Source organism: Nelumbo lutea, chromosome 1 (assembly GCF_056320005.1).
Source record: "Nelumbo lutea isolate HS-2025 chromosome 1, American lotus-T2T, whole genome shotgun sequence".
NCBI classification, from domain to species: Eukaryota; Viridiplantae; Streptophyta; class Magnoliopsida; order Proteales; family Nelumbonaceae; genus Nelumbo; species Nelumbo lutea.
The window spans coordinates 66,473,384-66,484,796 of NC_142684.1; the positions used below are offsets into that span (position 1 = coordinate 66,473,384).

Here is an 11,413-nt window from a genome sequence, read left to right on the forward strand (position 1 = left end):
AATTTGAAATTTTAAGATCGATCTTACACTAAATCAGACTAGATTTGAAATCCAAAATAAAATTGATCATTCCCGATATAGAAACAACAATGTGAAACTCCCAGAGTGGTAGATTACACCCAATACCTATCCCAAAACCAGCCTCCACTTGAAAATGATGCAATGTGTATGTGGAGCTGATTCAATAACACTTTTCAACAAAAACCAGTCTCTAACTTGCTTGGATCAAAGTGAGTATGAAAACCTGATAAGCTCTAATGTCTTTCTTTTAAAAACACAATATAGGACTGATGGAAATCAACCCCTATCAAAGCTAAGTCAAATTAGGGTTTCTACAAGGCAAGGGAGTGGTGAAAAGAACAAGAGAGTGGAGAGAATTGGTATGTTTGCCCCTCCCCTCTTAATCCCTAATATAGAGCACATTTCCTAATCTAATTAGGAGCTTATGCAAATCAAATTTGGATCGGGAGTTTATCCTTAATTGATAAGCATTATCTTCTTAAGAGGATAGGTGCTCCATACCTAGATCCAAATCCATTTTCAACCTAAGTCAAGTGATCTCTTAACTAATCATATTAGTAATGGGCCTTAGGTTTTGGGTTTGGGCGGGTTTAGTGTTTTGGGTAAATTAAGTTTAGGGTTTGAACAGGAGGAAGTTTCTAGTTTTATTTTTTTATTTTTTGATAAATGAAGTTTTTAGTGATTGTTTTAAAAACCGACGATAGAACCAGACAAGGTTTTCAAAACCAGAAAAGGTTTTTCGAAGGTGCTGCATGACCACTGTGGTCTTGAATATTGTATGGTAAGGGACCCACAATGGTCTCACACAAATCCATAAGATTTCTGCCCTTCCTCTAGAAGAGGTTAAGTCAAATTCATAACTCAGGGTAGTGAGCTCCTGACCCAATCATCTTTGACTCAATTTGGGCCCAACATTTACATATAAATGATCCTTAAATTCAGCCACCCTATGAAGATCCAAGGATAATGGACTTATGTAAGATAAACCTCATTAAGTAATCAACCCTACAATGGTCTCTTACACCAAAACTCTTGGCTCATAACCATCAGAACATTGCCCATAGGGAAGGACCCCTTCCCTAACTACAAAATGCAGTATCACACTCTCTGCTCGGATGGATCTTCTGATTAAAATCTTTTGCAAACAATTTCTATAAAATAAATTTATAACATATAAACATATTTTGCAAATCAGATTTCAAATACAGTTGAAATCCACTATCGGCCATTTAGGTTTGCTATGATCACCCACTCAAAGACAGCTCAATCCAATACCCCAAGTAGTATCATAATCAAATATAGGCCTAAGTACAACTTTTCAATTTTGCCCATTTATCTCCAAGGTCCAAGGCATAACTAACAATTGGTTTGGGTTCAATGTTTCTTCTAAACACCCACCAATTCGGTAACACACCATTGTCAACCTTGCCAAGATTAACTCCCCAACTATATCCAATGGCTAAAAACATTCTAAACTAGCATGAATCTCATAAGTGCCTAATTTAAAGAATAATTCACAAAAAAAAATACATATCTATAAGAACATGAAACGATAATGTACTTTATTCATTTACTAATAAAGGTTTATGTACATCAATCTAATTGGAGCAAAGGATATACACCAACAAACATGGTCGAAATTCTTGTCAAGCCTCGGCCCAAGAATTTCAAGACCTCAAACATAGAGACTTATGACAAAACTAGTAACTCGGTCGACCACATCAATAATTTCCGGGCCATAATGTAGCTGCATGGAGTGAACAAGGCAAGCCTGTGCCCTGCCTTCCCAACCACATTCCGTCAGGCTGCTCAAATATGGTACATAAACTTGGCCTCATGCTCCATCAAGAATCGGGACCAGTTTCTTTACCTAAAATGTGACCTCTCCCTCCCGCCCCTCACCAACCAGCTTCTTTTCCCACCCTATTCTGTTTCTTTATCTCCCCATCATACTCCTTCCAAACTGAGCCACAAACGGCTAAAGATCAGGGGAATGGAAAACAAAGTGAAAAGATGAGCAGTTTAAGGGGATGTGAAAAAAAAAGTGGTCTCTCTCTTGGATGTTAAAAAATGCAGCAAGGGGATGAGCCCCATGCACACGCCAGCCCCAAGATACGAGTTGGGATGGATTTGTATAGTATTTCACCCGGCCCATTGCAAACACAAAAAAACAAAAAAACAAACAAACAAAGATCACTGATGGGTTGATGGGTAAGATGGACAAACACCAGGCACTCCTTATAAATCACACTAATGATGCTCACCGAGAGACAAAGAGAGAGTGAGATGGGACAACCTCTGTTCGAAACAAAGCAAGAGAAGAGCCGACTGGCTTATAGATTGTACTTACTCTCGATGATCAATGGTATTTTTCTGGTTTTCGTATACAGAGCGAGTCATGTGCCAGGAGAAGGAGAGGATGGAAGATGGGCGTGGATTGGACTGTTTGGAGCCGAACTCTGGTTCAGTATTTATTGGGTGTTCACTCAGTCTCATCGATGGAACCGCATCTATCGCCAAACGTTCAAGGATAGACTCTCGCAGATATACGAGAACGAATTGCCAATTATAGACGTTTTTGTATGTACGGCGGATCCCACTATAGAGCCACCAACGATGGTAATAAACACTGTGTTATCGGTCATGGCCTACGATTACCCGCCAGAGAAGCTCAACGTGTATCTGTCCGACGACGGTGGGTCAGATCTGACATTCTACGCTCTCTTGGAGGCGTCCCGCTTTTCGAAGTATTGGCTTCCATTTTGCAAGAAATTCCAAGTGGAACCGAGGTCGCCGGCTGCTTATTTTTCAGCGACACCTGAACCACTTGTCCATGCTTCTCAGGCCAAGGAGTTCTTATCCATCAAGGTGAGCTCTGTCAGTTCCAGGAATAAGAATAATAACAATCCTGATTGAGTTTTTTTCTCCGGGTGGTACTGTCGTTCTTTTTCGGTCGGCAGCGGTGGCCGTCGTCGTTTTGGTAGATGTTCATCTAATCTAGATTAAGCTTTGACGGTCAAATTTCAAATCAATGCTGACATGCTTTTCAATAAACCATACCTCCAATCACACGCCGGTGGAAATCACTAAAATAAATTCTATAATCTATCTTGTGGGGGCAGATTTGAACTCATCCATCTTGCCACAGTTGTCAATTGGATCGGGATAAGTTTTTGCTGCTCCCAAACGATTTATATAGAATAATAGAAGTCTCCTTGTTCTATCACCTATAAATAGTTCACTATTCTACTGTCATTTTTTATTAAAATTATATTTTTAAAATGAAATGTTTTATTTGAAACAAATAAAAAATAAATAAATTCTTTGGTTCATTAGTTGGGATTTGTGCCATGCATCAGACTTTTATGTAAGATTGAATTAAAAAATTAGTCTAATTCTAATTGGGTTATGTTTTTGAGTTATGTTTAATTATTTTGACCATAATCCAAATTGAAACTAAAGTGAAAGTGGCTAATTGAATATAGGAATATCAATGAATCATCTTCAAAGGTAGAAAAATTTATGCAAGATTTGTAAAGGTTTTTTGTATCTTTTTCGGCCTCATTTGTTTTTTGGTAATTTATTTATCCAAGTAAATGTATTTATCTGTTCTCGGGAAAGATTTGCCCGGTAAGTGCATTTATCCATGTTTTTTTATTTTTCATGTAAATAAGGCAATGGCCATTTTAACCATAAAAAAAATCATTATTAAAAGGGGCATTCTTGTCCCATTCAACTGTTGACAATTTTTTCCACCAAGTGGGAAAATTATTTACCAATTTAGGAAATGGGTATCACTTACCCGATAAGTGATATACAGGAAAATAAAATTTCCCTGATCCCACATAAATTTGAAAAAAGAACATTAAATTCTTAGTCAATAAGAATCAAAATCCCATTAACCAACTTTCCTCCTCTCAAAATTCAGAAAAAAAACGCCCCTTAACATCAAATATGACCGGATCTAAGTCTGTAGAACCAATTAATTGATTGGGATTTGAGAATTACGTGACACATTGACTGTTCCCTATGACACCGTTGAAGGATAGCCTTCTCTGTTGGTGGACGGCATCAGGACTCTTTTGGGGTGCACTATCCCAACAACCCACTCCGTGGTTCATTGAACCAAGAGGTCCAAGACACAGTCCTTAATTTGGAGTTTGGACCGTGTGAGACAACCCAATGCATGGTTGCAACATGGGTAGAGATGCTAATGACACTTTTTTGGTGGATGCATATTTGAACTGAAGTATCATTATAAAATGAATAAGTAAACCTTACAATTGGGCCGAAGAATGGTAGACTTTTTCGTAATCTAGACCTTCTGTATTGGGCTTAAAAGTTTAAACTTTAAACTAAACCTAATATTAATTGGGCCTTTTTTAGGAATTATTACTTGGGCCTCTTAGGTGTGATTAAATAAAATAGAGCAGTTGGAAATGTGTGTGTTTCTCTTCTAAATTCTTCTTATAGAATCATAATAATTTGATTTATTATTAACTTTTATTTATAACATTTTGTTCCCTTTTTTTGTAGTTTTTTAAACTTTCAGATAATATTTTTTCTTTCCTTTTTCTTTGTTCAAGAAATTGTATAAAGAAATGGTGGATCGGATTGAGACTACAAGTGTGCTAGGGAAAGTTTCAGAAGAAATCATCAAAGAGCACCAAGGATTTCTTGAATGGGATTCAGGATCAAACCCTCGTGATCATCCAACCATTCTGCAGGTACCTACAATATTCACTAAAGTTATATTTGGTTTGAAGGAAAAAGTAGAGAAATGAAAGATAAGGAAATCTTTATCTTTCCTTTCTCTACTTTTTCCTTCAAACCAAACATAGCCTAATAGATAGCTTTTCAGAGTCCACACACACTTTACAATATTTCAGGGGGCATTTGTCAATGACTCCCGATTTTGCTAATATGCTTGAATTTCCAACACACCTTACGCTGCAATTGGCATTCCAGGACTTACCTCCTTTTGCAATAAAAAATTTAGTGTTCCGGCCTAGGGACCTTTTAATTGTAAAAAGGAGGTAAGGCCATGTTTGGGAGTGCTTATTTGAGATGGGACCACACCATTAAGCACTTAATGGTGTTTGGGAAATAATCCCAAAATAAGTACTTATTTTAAAAATTAGGGCTTATTTTTTTAGTCCAAATTTTCAGCTTTTTTAAGTGTTTATACAATTAAGTACTCGTTCAATTTTTTTTCCAAAAATATCCTTAGTTGAATTTTAAAATACCACTTATAAAATTACCCCTGGTTGAATTTTATATAAGTACTTTCGTACAAGTTTTTTCGTAAGCATATTTTCATAAAAGTTTTTTTTCCAAAAGTAGTTTTGTAAAAGTGTTTTTATTAAACTGCTTTCGTAAAAGTATTTTCGTAAAATAAAAGTACTTTCATAAAAGTACTTCCGTAAAAGTACTTTTGTAAAAGTACCTTCATATAAATGTTTTTATTAAAGTACTTTTATAACAAAAGCGCTTTTATAAAGTTGTTTTTGTAAAATTTGAAAGAAAACGAAAGACAAAATAGTTACAAATGCTTATTTAAGTAGGAGAAAATTACTACAAAATCCTAATATGGAATAAGTGCTTATTCAAATATGCACTTGTTTTCAAACACTTATTTTTAAATACTTAAAATAAGAAATGCCAAATGCAGCCTTAGAGAATAAATCATCGTTCATTTCATATTTTCTTAAAAATGAACTTGTTGGTTAAAAGCTTTTCGTGGAATGAATAACTTTCATGTGATAATTCTACTAAAAAGGAATTCATAACTAAAACTGAAACGAGTCTATAAAACGTTCTCACAAGATTAATAAATGGATTTTCGTCTTTGCACAACTATCTTATTTCGATGAGTGCATATTTTGATGGACTAATTTATGTGTTAATCTTAATAGATATTAATTGATGGAAGAGACCCTAATGTTGTGGACATGGAAGGACAAAGATTGCCAACCCTAGTATATTTGGCCCGTGAGAAAAGACCCCACCATCACCACAACTTCAAGGCTGGAGCCATGAACGCACTGGTATAATATATATAGAGCACAAACAATTCATTAGCCCACATTTGTTTGCATTTGTTTTCAGTGTAAATGCGAATTGACACAAAATTTCACCATCAGTTTGCATTTGCCCACATTTGTTTTTTAGCGTAAATATGAACTAGTGTAAAACTCCATTTTCAGTCCATATTTGTGTTTGTTTTTAGTGTAATGTTTGCCCATTGGTTGAGTTTTCTATCGATAATCGATGTGACGGTTTTATCAATGTATTTTTACATCAATTATCACATTTGAAAAAGTTCCAACAGTTCCCTATCAGCGTTGGACTACATTTATGAAGCTTACACCGAAAACAAACCCAGCCTATATAAATGCTTGCATGTTCACATAGAGCTTATATTTCTCATCACTTATCAACTATATGGCTCAAAGATTGCTTAGGTTACTTTGTATAATCAAAATCAGGTAATTCTGAAATTAAGAACTTCTGATATGCTAGCTTATGATAACAGGAATCATCTTTTGTTGTTTTCATCATCCACACTTTTTCTGATGATCGAATATACAGATAAGGGTGTCATCAGGGTTAAGCAATGGGCAGGTAATTATGAATGTGGACTGCGACATGTTCTCAAACAATTCAGGCTCCGTAAGAGATGCATTATGTTTTCTCATGGATGAAGAAAATGGCCACCAAATTGCCTTCGTACAATTTCCACAGGCCTTCAATAATATCACCAAGAATGATATCTACTATAATTTCCTAAGGGAGATTTCTCAGGTTTGTATAAGAAAAATCTGCGTTGAGACCTCTTAACTAGCTATATTTGATATCATTTTCTCATTGGTTTCATTTATTTTCCTGAAATGCTTGGTGGTGATGAAGATTGAATTTCCCGGGTTAGACGGTGAAGGAGGGCCCATGTACATTGGCAGTGGGTGCTTTCACAGAAGGGATACCTTGTGTGGGAGGAAATACAGTAAGGAACATATAACAGAATGGAAGACACAGGATAACAGGAAAGTAGATGAAAGCATAGATGAATTAAAGGAGAGATTAAAGGACTTTGCAAGTTGTACATATGAAGAAAACACTGAATGGGGAAAAGAGGTCTCTCTCTCTCTCTCTCTCTCTCTCTCCACCACTTTCTCATTCTCTCACATTTGAGTTGCATGAATGCTGAATTGCATGCAGATGGGTTTGAAGTATGGTTGTCCAGTGGAAGATGTGATTACGGGGTTATCAATTCAATGCAGAGGATGGAAATCAGTGTTTTTAAGTCCAAAAAGAAAGGCATTCATAGGTGTTGCTCCTACTACATTGGATCAGGTGCTTGTGCAATATAAGAGATGGTCTGAAGGTAACTTTCAAATTTTTCTCTCCAAATATAACCCCTTTTTAGTTGGGCATGGAAAGATCAAGGTAGGACTTCAGATGGGGTATTGTAGCTACTGCCTCTGGGCTCCTAACTGCTTAGCAACATTATATTATGTTGTCATCCCTTCACTCTGTTTTCTCAAAGGCACGGCCTTGTTTCCCAAGGTAAAAATCCTCCCCTTCTCTTTTCATTGAATGAATTATATGTATATCAAATGTATTGATTTATTCTTTTCAGTCTAAAAAACAATACTCTTTCAAATGATCTCTTTTCCAGATATCAAGCCCATGGTTGATTCCTTTTGCCTATGTGGCCATTTCCAAATACACATATAGCTTATTAGAATTCCTCTGGTGTGGCGGCACAGTCCAAGGCTGGTGGAACAACCAAAGGATGTGGATGTTTAAACGGACTACTTCCTACCTATTCGCCTTCATTGATAATCTGCTTAAGGTATTAGGGTTTTCCAAGTCTACATTTGTCATCACGACCAAGGTGGCCAACCAGGACGTGTCACAGAGATATGAGCAAGAGATGATGGAGTTTGGGACCTCTTCTCCCATGTTTCTCATTCTTGCAACAATCGCGATGCTAAACCTATTTAGTTTGGTGGGAGGGGTGTGGATGGTCTTAATGAGCTTGCAAACTGCTGTTATGGAACCATTGAGCTTGCAGTTAGTTCTATGTGGGATTGTGGTCGCCATCAACCTTCCTGTTTACCAAGGGCTCTTCTTTCGCGTTGACAAGGGCCGAATGCCTTCCTCTGTCATGTTCAAGGCTGTTATTTTCGCTTTATTTGCTTGTATTGTATCCTTGCTTTAGATTTATCTACTTGTTTTAACTATATTACTAAAAGTTGTTTATATGGCTAGACAAAGTTATTTATGTGGTTATTCTTGTTTAAGTGTATTGTGTCCCACTGGATGCCCCATCACTGCAAAATAAGGGACATTTAACAACGGCTTTAAATCTGTTGGTAAAAGAAAAAAAATCCGTCATTATAGGTTAATCTAAACTATTACCAACGGTCAAAGTATTTATACCGACCGCCGATCAATTCATAGGTGTAGGCACTGTAGCTATAAGGTTATACCAATGGATTTGGGATCCGACGGTATAAATCAACGTGCAATACAGACGGTCTCAAGATTACTAGTGGCGGCATTAACCTATCGGTACAAATTAAAAAAACCTTTGTCAATATCTTTAGTGATACATTTTGAACACCCTTTAGCGATGAATAATCCGTTGGTATAAGTTTTACTAACACACATCCGTTGGTAAAGATTTCATAAATGTTTTATTACTGATAGAACATCCATAGGTATATAAATTTACCAACGATTGTCCGTCGGTAAAAATCTTTTAAAGGTATATGTTTTCAATTTTTTCTGACGGTTTTTCTTTATTAGTGGTGGAAGAAACGTCAATAATAGATTTTACCAACAAAGGCAAGTGTTGGTACATATTGCAATAGTGACGGTTTTTATATATTTAGTGATGGTTTCTTCCATCAATATAACGCCTATGTTCATAGAATTAATGATGGGTTATTTTGTCATAGGACAAAACAATAAACTTTTCAGTTCAGCCACTACAGTTGTTATCAAGTGGCCCCCAAGTCTCACATACATCAAGGCGACACACTGATTAACCCAAAATTCTGCCTTTGAATCTTCTTGCTTTTGATTGTACAGATTTTCAGGCTTTTCTCTGTGGTGTGACTCCATGCTTAACCTAAATGCTATAAGCCTATAACCTTAATGAGGCCTTGTTCTAGGAGGGAAAAATCCATAAATAGGTGATACACCTCTGATCATTTTCCTTAATTACAAATTAACTCTATATCTTCTAGGTGTTGAATTCTAGTTTTTTGTTTTCTGAATTCTAAAATTTGAAATATCTGATATTTTCACTAGTTTTATATTAGCCAATTGAGAACCCTAAAATCCCATTCCCTAATTCTTCATTACATGGTCTACACCTCTCGTGAATTGATTATTTTAACACTAAGAAGTCCAGCATTTCAAATGTCATAAGATATTTTTGTATCGTCTTGGTTTTCCTACATCAGTTTGCCTTTACTCCAACTATAATGCATTTGTTGGTAATAGATGCTTTTATATTCTTAATGCTTCACTTTCTTATTTGTGTGGTCAGGATTTAAATATGTGAATTGTAAACTGAGTTATTTGTTCACTTTTTTTGTTTCTTGATTAAAGCTTTCTCTTGCAGCTGAAACTATACTATTGGCTTTTCAAAACTACATCCTCACACTGGGAACTAGTGTTATGATCCCCTTGTTGCTTGTCCCAGTAATGGGTGGAACTGAAACTACATCCTCACACTGAAACTATACCATTGGCTTTACCATCAATTCCATTAATGGGAGAGGGGCAAATTGCTGCAATCTAAAAGTTACTGGGCTAAGTGTCACTACCCCCAAAGTACAAGATGGCAGTCTATAATTTATCCTATTAAAGCCTAGGTAGCCCTAAGCTACAATTCAAGCCCAATATTAATTCCCTATAGTCAGTTTGTAGCTCATACCAGAGAAGAGATGTGAATCAAGATCTAGATATTGGGTTTGGCTTTCAAGGTAAAAATAAGCTATCCGTCAAGAACAATAATTTGTATTAATTGGTCAAGCTCCAAGAACCTGTACATCTGTAAGAAGGTATAACGAGGTGTTGCCCATCACAAAAGATTTTGTTTTACGACTGCAAAATTAACCGTAGACCACAAAAGCAATATAAAAATCCAAGAGATGAGAAAGAGAAAACCCTGAAAATAGAAATAGAACTAAAAAGCTAACAAAATATAAAAAAATTCTTGTGCATTTCAACTAGGTTCTTTAAAGATATTGTTTATTCATCTGTTCCATGATCTTAAATAAGTATGAGAAAAATAAGATTACATTTATGTAATAAACTAGTAATCAGATGAAAATTCAATATAACCGATAGAAGATAAGATATATATATGTTACCCCTGTTCTTTGTTGGTTTAACCCTACACTTGTTGCAATAAGCAAGTAGCCTTTAGAAGACCGCTCATGTACAGCAGCTAGATTTTCAGTAAAACAAAAAAGATACATGAGCAATGAGGTATGGAGCAATACTAGATGTGTTTCATTCTTCATAGTAAGATAATCAGCAAATTAATAATCTATCTTAGCATTTTCAAGATAACCAGTGGAATTGGTTGTTGAAATCACAGATATCTTGCACAAGAATCATTTTTCATGGAATATTCAAACTTAGACAATAGATCCCACCGGTACATGTTCCCAGTCACTTCGAAGTGCAACCGTTGCCACTGACAAATATTTACTTTAATGAAGAGCTGAAGATAGTTAATAAATTCACCATTAAAAATTTGTTGAATACTCTCAAGAGTAGTTAGATAACATTCTATACCAAGTAATCTAGCAATGGTTTTACCTTCCAAAGAGTTCAAGAAAACAAGAGCCCAACTTCAACGTAACCTGGAAAATGAATTAGATAAATCAGAGGAAATTTATAGGTTTCGTTTGGTGAATATTTACAATAGAAAATTTTCTTGCAAAAACAAAGGGGAAAATTAAAAAAACAAAAAAATACATAAACTCAAATCGTAATTACAGCCCCAAATTGGTTGATTCCTATCCTAAACTCAAATCATAATTACAACCCGAAATACCTAAGATCTCTGTTTCACCAAAATGATTTACAAACCAAAATGTTGATTCCTCTCCTTGAACCTTAGTCAAAATATTTTACAGCCCCAACTGGGCTTACTTTTCGACAAATAAAATGGGTTGACGGCGGATGAAGCAAGAGAAGAGGAGTGAGCGAGAGAGTGGGCAAGCAAGAGGAGTGAAATGAATTTCTAGCAAAGAGAGAAGAGGAGTGACCGAGAGAGGGGGCAAGCAGGCAAGCAAGAGGAGTGAAACGAAGAGGGAAAGAGAGGAGGAGTGGGCGAGATATGGAATGGGAAGAAGTGAAGAAC

The 11,413-nt window shown here is 36.0% G+C and overlaps 1 protein-coding gene and 1 long non-coding RNA gene across 4 annotated transcripts; one reads left to right on the forward strand and one right to left on the reverse strand.

Moving 5' to 3' along the window:
• Window positions 1–1,874: 1,874 nt before the first annotated feature.
• LOC148875030 (cellulose synthase-like protein E1) lies at window positions 1,875–8,327 on the forward strand. Of its 3 annotated transcripts, none has more exons than XM_088970842.1 (7): window positions 1,875–2,889; window positions 4,608–4,748; window positions 5,937–6,068; window positions 6,646–6,825; window positions 6,931–7,155; window positions 7,240–7,587; window positions 7,700–8,327. In XM_088970842.1, exons 1-7 carry the CDS (start codon window positions 2,275–2,277, stop codon window positions 8,243–8,245), a joined length of 2,187 nt encoding a protein of 728 aa, XP_088826968.1. In that variant the 5' UTR covers window positions 1,875–2,274; the 3' UTR covers window positions 8,246–8,327. The 3 variants fall into 3 exon arrangements, with proteins under 3 accessions (XP_088826968.1, XP_088826978.1, XP_088826959.1); XM_088970833.1 differs by having other exon boundaries at window positions 2,163–2,889; window positions 6,613–6,825; XM_088970852.1 differs by lacking the exon at window positions 5,937–6,068 and having other exon boundaries at window positions 2,158–2,889; window positions 6,613–6,825.
• A 1,922-nt stretch (window positions 8,328–10,249) lies between these two features.
• LOC148875031 (uncharacterized) lies at window positions 10,250–11,413 on the reverse strand. The gene is made up of 3 exons (XR_016105821.1): window positions 11,105–11,413; window positions 10,867–10,910; window positions 10,250–10,768 (listed from the first exon to the last, which is right to left on the reverse strand). It is a non-coding gene; the product is annotated as an uncharacterized LOC148875031 (long non-coding RNA).